Raw genomic sequence first — 19,037 nt, 5'->3', positions numbered from 1 at the left:
CTTTGGTTGATTAATGGCATTAGTTCTTACAGCTTTTCTCAGACTAGCTATTTTACATTTTGTTTTGTTTCAAATGCATTTGATGCACATATCCTTAATGCAAAGAAATCCTCCAGGAACCTGATGTTATCATTCTCTCTTTTTTTTCAGAATGGRTGAGCCTTCTCATAGTTACCCCCATATCTCAGGACCATGTACTTTCCTTCACCCCTTCTAAAATAAAAATTTTGCCATTTATGGATCCTTTTTGTTTCTTGTGTTTATGTTTGTTTTCTTTCTTTCCTGATGAAAGTTTCTGGTCAAAGATTTCTTATGTTGTGTTATGTACACCACAGCTACTGAGCTATACCAAATGAGCTTTATTTTGGTGAGGGGTAGTGTAAAGTCCCACTATACTTTATATGCTTTATTAGGAAAGAGGTGAAAGATTCATTAGGAATCACAATAAGCCAATATGAATCCAGAGTAGTTCAGCTGATTTCACTTGAAAGGACATTGCTATAACTAAGAACAAAATGAAGATTGTCTTTTGCTTTTTGTGTTCTTTAGTCTTAATTTCCCTCTTTATTTGTTGCTCTAATTCTCAATATTCCTATCCTTTCTAATCTGTGCAGAATAATTAATGTCCTCTGTTGATGTTTGTGCTATGTGTCTCCCTGCTGAGCATATGTCTACTTTTATTTCAGCGATATTTTAGTACAACACTCATTGAAAAATCATCTACTCTTTCTCACTGAAGGCACCTGAGACACTTAACATTTTTCTTTTGTTTCTTCTTTTGTCTCACTCTCTACTCTTACAGTATCCRTTTTTATGATTATTAATGGTACACCTTTCATATACACATCTGTACAGTAGCCTTCAGATTCACATTAGGCAATTTTAGCACCTGGACACTGCAAATGATTGTTTGAGTAAAACAAAACAGTCAGTATGTGGTCTTGTAAGCAAGTTCAAGATGAAAGGAATTGGCATTTGCAGTTACAGATCTGGAACCATATGATATTGGTGTTAATGCTAGCATTTCAGTCTTGGTCATGTTACTTAAATTGGTGKTTTTTCCTCAATATCCATTGGGCACTGCTGGAAGAAGCATTATTCTTATCCCAAGTCAGGCACAGCTGCTTTGGGTCCATAAGTTTACTTGAACACAAAGTTAGTTAGTTATAGAATCATWAAATAGTTAGAAGGCATCTTAAGGATCATCTTGTTCCAACTCCCCTGCCCATGGGCAGGGGCACATTCCACCAGACYAGGTTGCTCAGGGGTCCATTCAATGGCCTTGAACACTTTCAGGGATGAGGCACCCACAACTTCTCTGGGCAACCTATTCAGAGCCTCCTTCCATCTAATGTAAATATCTTCTCTTTTAGTTTAAAATAATTCCCCCTTATCCTATCACTCTCTATCCATCTAAAACATAGCTCTCCCTCTTTTTTAAGTTCCCTTTAGGTACTGGAAGGCCACAGAGGGGTCTCCTGAGGGCCTTCTCTTCTCCAGGTTGAACAATCCCARCTGTCTCAGCCTGTCATCATAGRAGAGGTGCCCCATCCTTTGGATCATCTAGATCCTCTAGACCATAGGAGGTCCACATCTTTCCTGCTCTTTATGCAGTGCTCCAAGTGGACATCTTGAATCATCTCCCTCCACCTGCTGGCCACTCCTCTTTTGATGCAGCTCAGGACGCTGTTGGCCTTCWAGGCTGTCAGGGCACACTTCTGGCTCATGCTCACTTACGTGTGATCCAGGAGACTGTCCACACGTATGTAATTCCAGCATCTTTCTCTAGCTGTGTCCCTGAACCTATAACCCACAGGGAGTTATCAAATGGCACAGAAGCTCCGTGGCAGATGGATCTAGCATGTGAATATACAGCTGCTTTTCTACCCCTTTGTGCCAGCTGGACTGAGGTTTAGGATTGATCCCTTGTTTGGAGAAACAGTTTAAACTACAGCTATGCATCCTTCTAGTTTGTAGAAAAAYGGGTTCACACCCCACTTCCAACATGTTCATGTACTTTATTTAGTTACAGCCAGTTGAATACTTTGCTCTAGAAAACATAGTTTAAAATGCATATCTTCACTGTACATGTTGAGTTAGTTGCAATTTGAAAAAAACCAATAATTTAAGCCACCCTTGTGAACACCTTATGAGAGAACAATTAATTAGAGGCCCACCAATGTATTTGGAAAAAAAAAAAAAACAAAATAAAAAGGAAGCATTACAGTACACCTGAAGAATCTCAGGAAAACAAAAAAAATCAGTAACAGCAGCTAGTGATTAATTTTATCATAATCTCCATGTAGAGAAATCATAAAAATATGATGGTAATGTAAATTTTAGAAAGAATAAAGGCAAGAAGACTATGAACTGTGTACATTGATTATGTAAGATGAGAAATTGTGAAGGGCTTTGAAATACAGCGAGCGACTCAACCAGGAAATCTCAGTCCAACATGTAGTCTTTTGAATGCTTGATTGCTTGGTGTTTTCAAATCTTCATTAGGAAATCATCTAAGACTCAGACAAGTAAAGTATTAGTTRTTCAGAAACAGGTTTTTGTTTATGTGCAGGGTAAACCACTAGGGCTACCAGTTCTTAGATATGTCACAGGGCATGCTGATAACTACCTGAGGGGAAAGGATTTCCCTCCACATTGCATTACTCAAAAATCAGCTCAAAGTTTGCAACTTCCTCTGAAATACTTGCAGAAGGAAACACGAAGGAAGCAGGAAGCAGGACGAGGAGTGACTCTTAACCTAGTCTGGTTTAGAAATTCCAGCATGTCTACCTAACTACAATCTATGTAATTTATATCTAACATATTTRTTATACTCAATTAAGTTCCCAAATTAGCTTTTTATCGCTTATTCATGTAGAAAGGTACATAGAAACAATCTGATTCAGTATCCAAGGGTAAGCATCTTTCCTTGGTGTTACTATTACAGCTTTTCTAGCCTAGAAGCTGAAATTGTCTAAAATGACAGCACTGGAATCCCTGAGACACCAATTGTATCCACTCAGTTATCTCCTGGCACCTATCAGCTATTCATGTCTGTATGTTCTATCACATGACACCTGGCAGTTTATTCTCTTCTAAGAAGTTTACATTCAGATATGATGTTCCTGGGTACCTGGTAAGGACCTACAAATCCATTCTTTGGAGATTATTTAAATGGTGTTGCCTTTAAGACAGTGAGTATGTAGGATCACTGGATGCCATTAAATTCTGGGTGATAACAGACAAAAAAGATAATTATAAAATTAAAATCCTGCTTGAAGAATGATGTATACTTCAAGCCTCAAATGAATTTATATCAATTATATTTTTCATTCTTTTTAATGCAAWATCCAAGTATTGTAAAATTATATACATATTTGTATTGGTAGACTTAAAGTACAGCACCCAGTTCTGGATGAGAGCTGCTTCTACTTAATACCTTCCTGGAAGTGCTACTAATCCTTGAGCAATATTCCATTCACCTTAAGGTGCAACTTAGCCTGGGTAATGGCTAGTTCTTGTCACTATTCAATCCTAAGTAATCTTTATAGACACTCAGAATCTCCTCCCCCTTCGGTCACAGTTTCTTGTCTACTGAGGGAAAAACAAGAGTCAAAATCTTAGACCACGCAGAGTTAATGTAGCCACTGAAAATTCCATTTTCCTAAGAACCACTGATGCCAGACACCTGTTTCAACTATATTGATTCTTTTTTTTAGCACCTGAAGCCATGAGTATGTGCAGAAGTTGTTTTCCAATCATCTTTCTCTACATAAGAAACATTCACTTCAAGGCCAAGCTATGGGATTCCAAGCCATTTGGCAGAAGTTACCAACAAACACTCCGTGATCTGGGATGAGCCAAGTGACACAGTACATTTCATTTCAAAATTCTGTCAGAGGCATGGTCTGCTTAAGGAAACAGAAAGAGCTGGGCATAGCATTTTTTCATTCCTGCTACTGAGTGCCTTCCAGTGAGACACCCCAAGATATCATTGTGTCAAGGCTAATGCAGCTGTTGTGAACTTTATAAAGAGGGCCTTTTTTCTCCCTAATTTTTCAGCTATTCAGTAGTCTTCCTCAAAAGACAACAGTAGGAGCTGCTTATCAAAAGTAGTGCAACAAAAGRTTAATGTTTTTTCCATTTTTTTATTTCATCTCCTATCCAAACAACCATTTTTCTTTAAATCTTGAAATTAAACCAATATTTGCTGCTTAGAGTACCACAAATATTCACTTTAGACAGTACKGAGAAACTTTCACCAACAGAAGAGGCCCTAAGAAATATGCATCTATTTTGAAAACTGAAATATAGTAATGAAATTTTAGGGACAGTAGAATTACAAATATGGCTTTTACTGGTTCAATTTAAGGTACTTTTTCTTTAGTTGGATGTTTACATGAATACTGAAGTTTCCATATTTGAGCCCTTTCCCTTGCCCTGTCACTACAGTTATAGCTCTGCTGACAGCTCGGGGGAGTTGTGCAGCTCACAAAGTGTCTGAGCTGTACAAACCTGCACTGAAGCAGCTCTTCACCTGACACTTGTCTCTACCTCAAGTGCAATAGATCTATTCTATACCCGCAGCCCACCTCACACCCTGCTTGTGCACACCACCCAAGTTTTCCTTTTAAGATCTGCTGCCATGGGAAGGAGTTCCTGAATTCCTTAACAGTAGTGAAAGATGCGCGACTCAGCAGGGATATTTTAGTTCAGCAGAACAAATTTGCTCTCACAGTTCACATCTCAAGGTCCTACCTTTGACACTTGGAGGGGTCTTTTCTGCTCTGAACCCCCTTGCAGGCGGAAGCCCCAGGGGGCACCTCCAGACAGAGTGATGAGCATTTCTTCTTCAGCTCCCATGATTTCTGTGCTTTAGATATTTCTGTGCTTTAGTCTTTGCAACTTCAGTACAGATTCCAGTTCTTAGCAAGCAGAATCTTCTATTCCCATATTCACAATTCACACCACCACTCTCCAGTCCTCACAAGGCCCTCTGCTCACTTTCTCCTTGAAGTTCACACACACAAGAGTTGAGACTGTCAAGACCAGCCTTCACTGCTCTTCTGAACTCTCAGCTGCTGCTCTGCCTATGATTAGACATTTGATTCTGTCCTTGGTAAGGGGCCAGAGTTGTCCTACACACGTGTCATGTCAATCTCACCCTCTGTGCCCCCCCCCCGCATACATGATGGATCTCTCACCGGAACGTGGCTGAAAATAGCACACCTCCTGTCTCTCCAGAGCTTTGTCTGACACTCTTAGAGCTGGAAGCATTTCAGTAAAAAAATTTATTTCTACTTCACATTTCAAATGCAAATCTTAGAGTCACTCAGTATTCAGGATTCATTAGTATGAGTTTCYGGCAAGGACATGTCACAGGCACAAACTTATACAAGATCAGGTGATAGCACCTGACACTATGAATTTAACAAAACCAGCTTGCAATTAATGTGCTCTCTACTTCTATTTTCTCCATGGAGCTAGTGTTGTTACCCAGCAGCACTATGTGCCTGCCCCAAAAGCCACAGGCAGACTAGAGACGTACTGYGCTCCCTCTGCAGCGTGTTGCTCCCTGACATCCCCTACACCCACTCGTAATATTAGACACTGGGACCAGAATAGCTGGGATTAGCTACGCAGACAGGAKTCGAACAGTTCTCTGCAGGGCACTGCTTACACAGACTCAATGGCCAAGAGAGCGGCTTTGCACCCAGGTCATAGAATCAGAGAATCACAGAATAGTTGGGGTTGGAAGGAACTTTTAAGGATCATCTAGCCCAACCYACCTGCAGTGAACAAGGACATTTTCAACCATATCACATTGCTCACAGCCCTGTCCAACCTGACCTTGAGTGTTTCCAGGGATGGGGCATCTGCCACCTCTCTGGGCAATCTGTTACAGTGCTTCACCAGCCTCATAGCACAATTTTTTTTCCTTATATCTAGTCTAAATATACCCTATTCTCATTTAAAACCATTACCCCTTGTCTTATAACTATAAGCCCTATTAAAAAGTCTGTCTCCATCTTTCTTATAAGCCTTCTTTAAGTAYTGAAAGACCACAATAAGGTCTCCTCAAAACCTTCTTCAGGCTGAACAAACCAAACTCTCTCAGCCTTTCTTAGTAAGAGAGGTCTTCACCCTGTGATCATTTTCTGGGCCTTCCTCTGGACCTGCTCCAATGGGTTTTTGTCTTTCCTGTGCTAAGGACCCCAGAACTGGACACAGATCTCCTGGTGGGATCTCACTGGAGTGCAGTAGAGGCCTTCAGTGTTTTTTCTTTAGGACTATGACATGCAAGACCCACTGGCTATCTCAAACCAGGGAGTTACAGAAGAATTAAATTCCATGTTCCCTCTTCACTACAAGGCTTAAAATGTAATTTTCTGTTTAGGTCCTGAGGACAAGCTTACCCTTACCACTTCCTTATTCTGCATGTGCTTATCTCTCAGTCACTATTACCTTATTGATCTCTGTGATACCCTTATACCATAACATCCACAGGCTGTAGCTTTACTATGATACCATTGACTACTCCATTGCCAGTACTATAGCACTATTCATCCAGGTCCATTGCAAATTGCTGGTGGGCATGCACCAACACAATCATAGAATCACAGAATCATCAGAATCATCAAGGTTGGGAAGAGACCTTTATGGTCCTCAAGTCCAACCATCCATTCCACACAACCACTGTACCTCCTAAACCACAAAACCACATCACTCAGCACCAGATCCTGATGCCTTTTAGGCACCTCCAGGGATGGTGACTCCACCATATCCCTGGGAACCCTATTCCATTGCCTGACCACCCTAACAGAGAATTTTTTTTTTTAGTATTCTAATATTCTCAATCTCCCATCTCAGCTTTAGGCCTTCCTCTTGTCCTCTCTGTAGGTGCAGTAGAAGAGACCAGTCCCCACCTCATGCAATCACCTTTCAGGCGGCTGTAGAAGGCAATGAGGTCCCCASTTGAGCCACCTGAGGCCAGCTACCTCAGCCATTCCTGTAASACAAGTTGTCTAAACCTTTCATGAGCCTTGTTACATTTCTCTAGACACACTCCAGCACCTCAATGCCCTTTCTGAAGTGTGGGGCCCAGAACGTAGGGCAACACTTGAAGTGTGGCCTCACCAGTGCCGAGTACAGAGGAACGATCACCTCCCTGCTCTTAGCAGGGAGTGATCAAGTCTTTGCACYCTGGCCCTGGTTGCTACCCTGTGGCGGTCTTTCACAGGCCGCTTTGGGACAGGCGGCCGAGGGCACCGTGGTCATGCGGGTCGCGGCCCAGCAGCGTTCGGCCGTGCCCTGCCGCCCCCTCAGCTGCCCGTGCGGACASTGCTGTCCGGGCTGCACGAGAGACAGCCCCATGACCCGAGCCCGCAGCCACCGCCCAGCCCAGTCGGGACGTCAGCAGCCGCGGCCTCCCGGCGCTTGCGCCGCATCCGGGCCCTGGCGGGCGGAGCGCGGACGTGGCAGCGGCGGGCGGGGAGCGGCGGGGCGGGAGCCGGAAGCGGGCCCGGCAGTGGCGGCGGCAGCGGTGGTGAGTGAGGCCTGAGGGGGCTCCGGGTGGCTGGGCCTACMGGCGGGGCCGTGCTGTGCCCGGAGTGGGCTGGCGGACGGGAGGGCGGGCGGCACCGCGCCGGGCGACCCAGACCCGAGGCGCTGCCGCCGCTGCCGCCGCTTCCTTCTTCGCCGAGGCCCGGCGTTGCCCGGTCCGGTGACGCGTCGGGCCCACCGTGCAGTGCGCCACGGGCGGCTCTGCAGAGCCCGGAGGCTCCCTAGAACCCCGGACGGGAGCGTCCTCACCGCCYGCGGCCCGGCGGGTGCCGGCGGCCTGCGGGGCCAGGCCGGGCCGGCTGTCGGCGGGGCCTGCKCTTCCAGTGCCTGGGCTGCCCTGAGGGAGCCGTCGGTGTCCTGGTGTGGTGCGGCGACTCCCGGCGGCTGCGAGTCGGGCCGTCGGTCCCGCCCGGAGAAGCGAGTGCTTCTTTTTGGCCGGGGTGCGCCGCGAGTCAGATACCCCCTCTGCAACCTCCCTAATCTCCTGTAATCTGCGGATCCTTCCCCTGGCGTTTGTGCTGTGCTGTTCAAGTTTTCATTCATTCGAGCTTTATAAATGATGGTCGTCCCTTGCGTAGACCTGGCGACTGAGATTGATTTGATTTGGTTCTAAAACTTAGTGGTTGCTTGTCTGTGGCTCTGAAAAAAAGGAAGGAGGAAAGGAAGGAGGAAAGGAAAGGAGATGGCATGATCGAAATACAAGTGTAGTCTTGAAAAGGTGGTTATGCAAGATGGGACTTTTGCTTTCTTTGTAGATGGTGCTTCAAATGCGCTTATTTTCTGTTGCTGGAATTTGCTCTCACCCTTTCTGAGCAATGCTTTTGATGGAGGACAGTGAAGCTTAGTTTCCTTTTTTTTTTTTTTTTTTCCGGAGTGTACTGAGCTCTGAGAGAGGCTTTGCAAAGCCATGCAAACTTGGCTGTAGCTGAAGTTCTGGCTAATGGAAGTGGTTGCTGGAGCAAAAGTGAAAATTGGTTACGCCTATATCAGAAGTTACCCACTGTGAGTTAATGTTCGTACTGTCATGTGAAAATACAGATTTTTTCGGTTTGGTAGTCCGTTGATTTTTAGCCATTAATGTGAGGGTTCCATAAAAATATTTCTAGGTYCGTTTGTGTTACAGGATTCCATAGTCAACTTTACCAAATGTGAGGAATGTTAAACAGAAATAACCATCCTGATCAGGCATAACATGCAAATTATTTTTTGTTGTTTTTTACAAGCAGTGTAAAATCACAGCACTGGAATGGGAGGTGACTACTGATTTTGTACTGAAGTCWTTACTGTTTATTAATATGAAGTTTTCTTGAGTAAATTTAGGGGACTCTGGCTTTAACATTGTTTTTTATTTTCCCCCAGTCTTCTCCTAGATTAGATCTTCCAGCTACAGTACGGWTAGAAATGTATGTAGCCTAAAACTTCTGAGCCTTCATCTTTAAAGGAGGCTTTGTTTCAATCACATGTATACACTGTCTGTGAAAATATAAATATTTCTATTCATTTTTATGTGGAACGGGTACTTGCTAATGRAACTAGCCTTTTCTGCTTGAAGCTGTGCCATTCGGAATTCGTTTGTTGCTGGAAACAGACTGAAGTGGACATCAATATAAAGAATATATAATTGCTTCTTAATATACTGTGACAYTCACTCCAGGTTCTCATTTCATGGCTGAAAGCTGAGTTACAGCAGTGAACAGATGTTTAAAGGATTATTTCTTTGATGAGTGGTTTGGTGCTTGTACCTCTTTGAATGTTTTTTCATGCTCTGATAGGACTATATTATCTTCCTGTAACACTTATTATCAGAAAGAGGGTCAAAAATCAAAGGAAGAATTGATAGTTGGCTAAGGAAGGGCAAGGTACAAAGAGTCACTAGCAGTGCTCGGCAGCAAGGTCTCTGCAGAAGAGAGGAGGTGGATGTTTCTTGTTCTTTAGGTTTGAAAAGCTGTGTTAGGGATAAATTGTGAAGATTGAGCCTGTTTGTATATGTTCAGCAAGATTCATTGTTAACATAAAAAGCACTAAAAGACAGTGTAAACTGGCAGTATTTATTTGGAAGAGCTTATTCTGATCTTTTTTTGTTTCTTGGAAGTGATGGAAATTGTGTAATGTATATTTGTGTAGAGGAAATCAGAAATTGTGGWTGAGAGATGGCCAGTGTTACAATGTGTGTGAAGACTTGTTTTTTAGTCTTACTCTATGTATTCCCATTCTTCCTTTCTTCCTCCTGACCTCCTTTGTRAACTTGAAGCTGCTCATGTAACTTTTTCTGATCAAGTATACTTGTRCAAGGTTTATAGAAATTTTCAGATTACTTCACACATTGTAACATCTATGTCCACATGTATGTGGGATAGGTAAGAAATAGATCTTTCACTGTGATTTTATTGATATTGTATTGTCAGTGACTTTTGCCTCCACAGGGTCCCTCTTCAGAAGCCATGCTCATAACAGAGTRTTTTTCAAATCTTTTCCTAGAGCTCTATTGCAGCAACAGAGATGTGAATCAGTCCCTCCAGGTGACTTGAGTCAACAAAGTAGAAAATGTTATTGAAGTAAAAATCTGGTGGTGAGGACAGGGTTTGGAAATAGTTTAAAGGTTAGGTCAAGACTAAGCTGGGTTTTTTCATATTCAGTTTCTAATCAGTTTCACTCTTGTAGTTTGTATACTGTATTGTACTTTGCCCAAGATGATGAATCAACCTAACACAAATGGGTTTCCTGTGGCCCTTCTTTAGAACAATTAGAGAAGTGATCACACCTTAGATTCACTTTGAAAACTGTGTCTTATACCTGTCATRAACTGCTAAAACAAATGTGTCTGGCGGTAACTCAAAGTGATAGGTGATGAAAACGTTACCTGGAGTGTAACAAGTTGTAAATCTCCGCAGATGGGAAGACAGTGTGCCACATATTATAACCAGATTRGAGTTGGTTCCAGTAGTGCCATTTGAGTTGATATGGACACATGGGTGGGAGGCATTTGTTACAATGGGCTGCAGTTTTACAGATTAGTTGGCAGTTTCTGACTTCTAGGACATGAGTTTCTCTTCTAGGATTTTCTTTAGAAAAACAATAGCATTTTTTAAATTAAAAAAAACTTCAGGATTTTTCTTATATATGATAAGAGCYAAATGTTCCATGAGTGCCTGCTGAAGACCTAGTCAAACTGTCAGTGAAACAAAAGCAAGGCTATCTGCCTTTCTTGAAAGCGTTCTTAKCTCCAGAGTCTAGGTCTTTGTAAGAACAGCAAAACCTTGCTGCTTCCAGAAAGTTGCAGAACAGAAAAATTAAAAGCACTAGGCAATATTTTGAACTACTGATGCTCCCCTTCTATCCCATCTTTTGGAAATGTTTTGATTTTTGTGTTAAWTTGAATAGACATATTTCCTTCAGTTCAGCATAACATAGATGGCCGTGTTTTGAGTTGTGGGGGGTATCTTTTCATTGTGGTCTGGGATTTGGTTTTTTTTAATGACCAGTTTCCTCAGAAATTGAAACAAACAAGCCTGTTCTTTGTGATCAGTAAATAAGATACTAGCATCTTTCTGAAGGAAAGTAACTTTGCTGTATGCCTTTCCTTTAGAAAGTGAACAAGAGCTGATGAGATCAAGCTTTTCCGTTTCAAAAGGGAGTTAACAGCAAATGCAGACCGTAAAAATGATGAATATGCATTTTTYCAGTGATTTGGGAGATTTGCTCATTGAAATGAGCTCATACAAGTCACTATTTTTTTAAGCATGTATTAAAACTTCACTGTGGTCTTATTTGTTTGGATACTAAGGAATCTTGAAGCTATTGTAAAAATATTCCACACCCCCTCACATTATTCCTGTGTGTTTTTCCTTCCAGTAGTTTGTTACTGATCTGCACTGGTTGCCTGTCGYGTGCAACAGCCTTCTGTTATAGTTGTAGCTTTGTAACTGTTTTGASCAAAACTTCATGGTCAGCTGCCTTTATAAAGAGGAATAGAAAATGGCWTAGAGTGGCTGCTTCTTGCTTTGCAGGAAGATGGTTGTTTATGGTAATGACCACTTGCTGTCACAGGATTTTTCCTCTAGCRTCAGTCCTGTTTATTTGAGCTTTGTCTATCGTAACTGCTGAGTAGTAATACGATGTTCAACATCATGTGTCAGTATTATGTTCGGCTTAGTTTTGGTAATGTGTTACTATGTGCAAAGGAATATCCTCAGCATTTTATCCAGTGAAATGGCCTGTTTTCTACACTTCCACTTAATCTGATATATGYATTATTTTTACACCCCACCCTTCATGTCATAAGACAGAGCACAAAATTCTCCCTTTCTCCATATCTCTTGAAGTGACCAGGTTCTAATTTACACAGAGATGTTTTCTGAGTGAAGATAAAATGAATATTTGATACAAATAACTTGTACTGGGGAAGAGAGCAAATAGGCTCACCCAKTGACAAGTGTCTTCCACCTTCTCAGAGGCAGATTCTCTTGGTCCTGCCCTGTGTTATTTCATATCAGTGATGGGCAAGCCTTATGTTTCAGAGCGAGTCAAACACCAAAATAATGAAGCAGCCTTGTCTGCAGCTTTTTCCATGGACTTGTTCTTAAATCTCCCTCCTTGACCCTCTGCCAGTGTAGGGCAAGCATCAACTTGTGCTATGGTGGATATGAACCTGTGCTGGCTGGCACATGGGCTAGCTAAAAGTCTGAGGTGTATCTTCCTTTCAGTTGGGACACTGAGTTAGAATCATCTTGTTTGTGTAGCTACTTTTTGCACAAGAGTGTAGGAGATTATCTCAAAACTCTTTATAGGATGTGCATTAAATCATAATTACTTCTTGGTTTTGGTATTGTGGAGAGAGCAACAAACTGACAGGTATTACCTGCTTAGACAGGAAATACTGATAAGCACGCAAGGGAAAGAAGGCTGAAAAGGGWATAGTAAAAGAGCATCAAGTGAGATTAATGACTGAGTATACACTCACAACTGTAAGTCAGAAGTGGTTTGCAAGAGACATACTTGAGTTCTCATCCCATCATGCTTTAGAAAATCAAGAGAAAAACCTGGAAGACTGATCTTTTTCCCTGTAGTAATTCCTTGTTCAAACATTAGATCTGTTCACAGATTTCTGWAGGTCTAACTTGTGAAGAGCGTTGTAATGATTGTAGGTCAGGAGCTATCCTGCGGAATACTTCTGTTTTAAACCTCTTCCTGGAGGAGGGACCTGTTTGCAGGGGCAGTTAATAGAAGCCAGGTTCTTCTAGTGCAGTCCAATAAAGAGAGGCAGGATGAAGAGAAAGCAGCCCTCCTTCCTTGTCAGAAGGCCCTGCACAGATGTTCCAAGATGTGCAGGTAGAGGAGTCCTCTTGATGTGTTCTTCCTTCCCTGTATCCCCACCTTTGTAGGAGGCACTCACCTGCTTTGCTGTTTGTTTTGAACAGGAGGTGGCTCAGAGTAGGTCTGTGATTGCAGTGTGGTGACACTGATTGCCTGCCTGGGTAGTAAGAGGTTAACCTTACAGTGAACTTGGGAAGGGAACAGGTCCCAAAGTTCATATTTCCTGCCCTCATGGCTGCTCAGGTTAGACTGTTTTGCAGAACTAAGTCAAAGGTGGTGTGGRAAACCAGAATTTTTTGAGATTACATGTTATAACCATGACAGCAAGAGAGTAATCATGTTCAAAACCACTGCCGGCAGATTCTGCGTGAATTCTGTCATGCTCTTGTAAGCTGTTGCAAATGACATGTTACCTTTCAAGAGCAAATTACCTTTAAATATTTAAGAGGACATCTTTTTCTAAACAAAAGCCCTATCTTTGCCTTTATACAGATTGGGGAATAAAAATTKTCTTTAGTTTTAGTGTTGGTGGTCTTAGTTGAAGAGAATAACAGTGACATCGAGTGTCCAAAGAAACACAGGGGTTGCAAGATATTCCTATGASAAACACACCAGGGGGTAATTTCCTGCCCCTGAAGTCATCTCCTTGATTATCTGCAACTGAAAGACACTGTGGGTTATCTGCCTGCTTGGTTTGGGGTCTTACAATAACGTTTCTGCTTTTCTCATCATAAAGTTGGTCAGTCTCTTTATACAGTTAGAGGAATTGGGAATCTGTCTGTTAAGGAAGATTTCTTGGAAAAGTTTGCTACGAAATGTGTCTCTATCTCTGACATTCTGTTTCAGGTTTTACACKTTGATATAACTCCTTTAGTGCCATCTTTACCTGTGATCATTTTCTGTTTTAAACCTCTTTCCTAGGTGAACATTTTGCTTTTGGAATACCTTTGTTTTCTGAAATGTATATACGCAGCAAGGACTTGAAATCATCTATTGCTAAAAAAAAAGGCTATAGCCCCCGTGTGGGTTCTGTTCTAGATTCTACCTAACACATCAAGCATCTGCCTTTGAACTGTGCTGCTTGTAATAAGGAAACATGATGAAGTAAACTAACATAGAAGTGACAGCTGAACTTGTTCAGTATTATCTTAAGGAATCACTTATCTGTATCATGGAATCTGTTTCCTGTTGGTGTGATTSTGTGAGGTGGAAGTAGTTCGTAAGGTTTCTCAGGAAGCTTGATAATGTGGCAAATGATGGTATTTCTATCTAAGATTATGATCATAAGTCTAACAGGGTGAAACACTGACGAAGTTGATGAAAAAACATAGTTTCTGAAAATGCTGTGCTTTAAATAGCTCTTAGAAAGCATTTTTCTTACTTGAAAGAATTGTTGTGCAAGGGTAAGTTACCATTAATRTTTTAGCTTCCCAAGTATCTTAGCATCTCTCACTTATTTGGAAACAGTAGGGAAACTGGCCATTGTGGTTTTATATCTGCTAAAATCTGCTAAAACTCATTTTTCCCCCCGTTTTTGCAGGTGAGATTAGTTTGGGGATGTGAATACAATGAGCGTAAACCAGCAAGCTCACACGGGGTCTCCTTATGGGCAACCTCAGCCTGGATATCAGGGATACCAGCAGCCTGCCTACGGAGGACAGTCATTGCCAGGGGTTCCTCAGTCGCAGTATGGAGCTTATAATGGGCCGATGCCAGGATATCAACAGCCAGTCCCTCCACAAGGTACTRCTCAGTCAATACTTAATGATTGATAACCTGTGAACTGTGGTGTGCATGAAATTTTTGCTGTTTACTTCCTATTGTAAGTCTCTTTTTTTTTTGTGGTAACAATTATCTTTTTTTTTGCTATGTAATTTGCATGATGCTAAAAATCATGTCATCCCATATCCTAAGGTTATTGTGCTGTCTCTTGTCCAGTTTATTAGGGCTTACTCTTCTTTTAGTAGCTCATAAAATTAACATACTGAGAAACAGCCTGCTTTTTTCCTCAGTGTCCGTGTCTCTATGGTGCGGAAACATCTGACTAAAACAGTCTTTCTGAGGAGGTTATGTTGAGAGGCAGCAGTTAGGGATTGTAACAGATTTATAATTGAGACTGCCTTACATTATTATGTAGAAAGATCTGCACTCCATCCGGAAAGATTAAGGCATGCAACTTCAGGTAGAAAGCATATTTGGAGCTATTTTYTCTAAAGTTTTTAAATTCAATAAAAAAGTAATTCAACTTTTTTTTTCCTGTTTTCAAAAGAAAGGCTGACATAAAATTGATAAATAACTTTGTGAATTTTGGTTTCCAAGTATACCTAAATTACTTTGGGAAATTAATACCTAAATTACTTTGAGAAATTGATAGTGACTTCAACATCTGAAGTGTAGAGAAGAAAATACTGTTGCTTCGAATGCAAGTATGTCTGCCTTTTCAAATCAAAAGAATGAATTCAGTTTTGCTGAAATTAGCACATGAACTGAAAAATACTTGTTTAGGTTTCAGATGGGTATTCTAAGGTAATAAGGACTATGTTGGTCATGCTTACCGTCTCTGTATTATTCTCCCCTGCAAGTAGACCTTCAATCTTTTGCTAATTCTTGAATTTTAACCCAGACTCAACGTGAAGGGTAAAGCAATCAAAGTGCCTTTAGTTGTCTTGAAACTAACAGAAATGGGGGGCTGAAATTTGGGTCCTGAATAATTGCATGTTGTATTTTTGTCTAGAGTTAGTAGAGAAGTGAAGTACAACTCGCTATGGTGTGGTAAAGAATGGGTTATTCAGTTGCTCCATCTTCCTTTTCTTTCCTTAATCCTTTCCTCCTATGCTCTCAACAAATCTCTACTAACAGCACTTTTAATCTGAGAGTTTTGAACTAATTTCACATAGGGTTTAAATTTCTATAAAAGTAATAAAAATCATTGCTGAGCAGAGGAAAGAAATACTGCATCCTGAGAGGACAGAGGGCAGAACTCAGCCACTGAGCRCTCTGTTTGACTGCTTGCTGTAACYACCGAGTAGCTCGTGTTTCCTGTCCAAAGGAAGGAATGGGGAGAAACTGGACTTGCTTTAGTGAGGGAGAGTAGGGGATTCAAGAACAAAAATTATCAGAGATTTGGAAAACTTGCATCAGCACAGCTATTTATAGAAAAGTGGTTTTGGCTGTGAAGAATGATTAAGGTGTTTGTGAAAGAAACTGGTAAGCATCTTCTGTCAGATATTTCAAGAATTTTCAGACTTTACAAGCATTTCTTTTTAAGGAGATTAACTTTTTTTGTCTGGATTATTTCTGCTTTGCTTTTTTTAATTTTGGGACAGCAAAAATGTGGCTCATGACAGCTGAGTAAAGACATATCTAGATACCTTGATAACATTCATATAAACTTGTCCAGATTGAAAATGCAGATTTTGTGCCAGGAATGTTTGAAAGGTGTTTGACACTGAGGGCAGCAAGATGGTCTCATTTGAACAATGAAACTGTATTGCATTACTCAAGTAAGTGTCTCATTATACTTTATTGATATTATCAGGCAAAGACCATCCACCACTTGTGGGGATTTTTTTCCATCTTTTTTTTCTGAGACCATTGTTCCTGGACTTAGCAGACTGTATTAAGGAAATCTCAGGTGTCAAGCTGTGCATTTTGGACCTGCTGTTAAGGATTCCTATCTTTAGAAGAAAGAATGTAAAATTCAGAGCACTAGCACAATAGCCTTGACCTGTCAGTGGATGCTGAGTATGAAATACCTGTGGAAGAGGGAGTCAGATGAACAACACATTATCAGAGACAGGTGATAGTAAAAATAGAGACAGTTATCCTTTCTACCACCGCCTCCAACACCTTATGTTTTGCTGCAAGTCTGTAGCAAGACCTGTTGTAGCTGCATGATGTAGAGAAGAGAGATTTAATTTCAAAGGTAGGAATTTAGGAAAACTACCAATATTACTCTGTGATCTTAAAATAGTTGTCTTAGGGATTTGTTTTTAAAATAATAGGAAAATTACTTGGGGGACTGAGTGGAGAAATGTTGGGAGGTGCCATCCTTAGTCAGAGAGTCTTTCACGTCTGATTTATGTGACAAATCCTGACTCCAACTAAATGGAATCAGGGGAATGCTGTGGCAGTGATGATAGTCTTTCTTGGGACCAGAAGTGGAGTGCTGTGGTACTAGGTGAAAATAGCTGCTTCTTGCTATGAGAATATTGAAAGAATCAGGACAWTTTTGCCCCAGTCTTTTAGTCAGTCTATTGGCTTCTTTCAGATGAGGTCATACAGTTGAAAGTGCAAACACAATTACCTGAATACCAGTAACAATTAGGCTGTGACTGGATCATTTTACATTGGGTTAGTTTATGAAACTAAACACTTGTATTGGTGTAAAGATGACATTCGTGGTATTTTACGCATGGTAGAAGGGAAGGAATCTATCTTAAAGAACAATGTGGTAGTTCACATGAATTTTGTGTATATGATATTTTCTGGGCTGCAGAACTRTTCTCTGCATTGGAAAGGCTGTCTCTTTGTGCTTTCTCTCAGGCTTGATTTACTGGTGTATTCTGTCTTTCCAGGTTACTTTCCTTCCTTGGGGTTCCCTTCGAAGGGCTCTCCTGTATCTCTCAACTCTGACACTTCTTCTCTTGCACCTAATTTCATAGGTAAATGGTGTCCTTTCTGTGGGAGTGTTTGTGCTGTGACGTTTCTTCTGTGCCAAGTTCCCATTTAATATGGATACTTATTTCAAAAGTTGGGTACCTGACTGTTCAGGCACAGGTGGGCAGAACATTTCCCAATCTGTTTGTAGGCAGAAGCATTCCAGAAGCATAAATAGGATATAAAGAAATAATCCTAGTAGAAATTGCTTRTGCATGCAGATTCATAGATAAAACTTGACTTGTGACTAATGTTCTGAAGTCTGATTTCAAAACCTGAATTGGCCTGTTCAGGTTCTGTCAGGTGCAGTCCTTAGTTTAAAAGAACTTGGTCTCACACTTRAGAGGGAAAATGCGGTTTGAAACTATAGCATTGCAAAGAAGTGAAAAATCTCCGCAAACCACCAGTAGGCTGTTACTGCAAGTCATGAGAGTTGTGTAGCTTGTGTTTTCGTTTGAGGGAAAAAACAAGTTTTTARCTTCCTTGGCTATAATTAGAATCCAAATACATGTTAGGAATCATTATTTTTCCAAAAGCTGTGACTTGAAGAAGGAAATACCTGTTCACAACTAGCAATCAAAATGMAAGGATTAGAAATGCTGCAAGAAGTCATATTGTGCATTTTTCCTTTTTTCCCAACAAGTGGTATTTTGGAAGAGTTATTTCTAGTGGTGTCAATTTGTTTAGAAGATTAGGGTGTCAGAAGACCGCCATGTAGTCTGGGGCATTGAGGAAAATCACAAGCATTTCCCATTTTGCTGTAAACTAMCTCCATTTTGAGGTCTGTGATGGGTAAGAACATCTCAGTGATGTGGGAAGGKGAACTTGAGGATTTGTTAAGAATAATGAATCTCAGGCTAATAAGCCACTAAATATGTATACCTGTTCTAGGAATTTCTTTTTCAGTGACTGAGTGGTCTTGTTAGGGGTTACATAAGTATATTTGTGATAACTAGGAAAAAAATACTTTCAAAGCTTTATCTGAAGTAAGCACATATTTGTCAAATGGTATGCCTGTTAAATTTGATGGGGGAAGGAATTTAACCTCATATATATATAAAAAAAGTGTGTAGGATCCCTCCAGGAACTGAATTAAATATGTCTTCAAAGACAAAAGGTAAAAAGGACAACCAGTTTACATCTACTACCAAAGGAAAGAAATTGGAAAGGAGATCATACAGTTCATACAGTTATTCTAATTACCAGCATTGTTAATATAGTATTATTAAAAGAGAAGTTTGTATTCTCTTTTTAGGAAGTAAAAACTGCAGTTGGTCTGCGGGTATTGTATCCAACATTTTGTGGCCTGTATAAAGTCTGGTTTCTGAGGCMAATATGTTTGGGCTGTGATTGATCCAACTCAGTTTGAAAGATGGGAAAGTATTTGTATTAACTCCAGCCCTGAGAGGCTGGAAAGAACAGTCTGTGGTGGCCCCCATTATGTTATATATAAACACAGTAAATCATGTAAYTTTTGAAAACTGAATCTGCTTGCATAGCGT

The 19,037-nt window shown here is 41.0% G+C and overlaps 2 protein-coding genes across 5 annotated transcripts in view; one reads left to right on the top strand and one right to left on the bottom strand.

The window, feature by feature from the left end:
• Window positions 1-4,863, bottom strand: part of SYNPO2L (synaptopodin 2 like) — a 30,217-nt gene extending 25,354 nt beyond the window's left edge. The window contains exon 1 of the mRNA XM_057377050.1: window positions 4,759-4,863. Within this exon, the coding sequence (XP_057233033.1) occupies window positions 4,759-4,863 (105 nt within the window). The remainder of the gene's footprint in view (window positions 1-4,758) is intronic.
• Window positions 4,864-7,485: 2,622 nt separating this feature from the next.
• The window catches only part of SEC24C (SEC24 homolog C, COPII coat complex component), a 33,894-nt gene continuing 22,342 nt past the window's right edge, over window positions 7,486-19,037 (top strand). For 2 of the 4 annotated variants that reach the window (XM_057377108.1, XM_057377105.1), the window contains exons 1-2: window positions 7,486-7,546; window positions 14,417-14,619. In XM_057377108.1, coding sequence (XP_057233091.1) covers window positions 14,445-14,619 — 175 coding nt within the window. In that variant the 5' untranslated portion in view covers window positions 7,486-7,546; window positions 14,417-14,444. Of the gene's footprint in view, window positions 7,547-14,416; window positions 14,620-19,037 lie in introns of those variants that run through there. The other 2 variants (XM_057377106.1, XM_057377107.1) reach the window with 1 other exon arrangement.

This window comes from Malurus melanocephalus, unplaced genomic scaffold, assembly GCF_030028575.1.
Source record: "Malurus melanocephalus ecotype Western Australia unplaced genomic scaffold, MMel_1.1 scaffold_299, whole genome shotgun sequence".
Taxonomy (NCBI): domain Eukaryota; kingdom Metazoa; phylum Chordata; class Aves; order Passeriformes; family Maluridae; genus Malurus; species Malurus melanocephalus.
The sequence above is the reverse complement of the archived record's forward strand: the minus strand, read 5'-3'. Positions and strand labels throughout refer to the sequence as shown.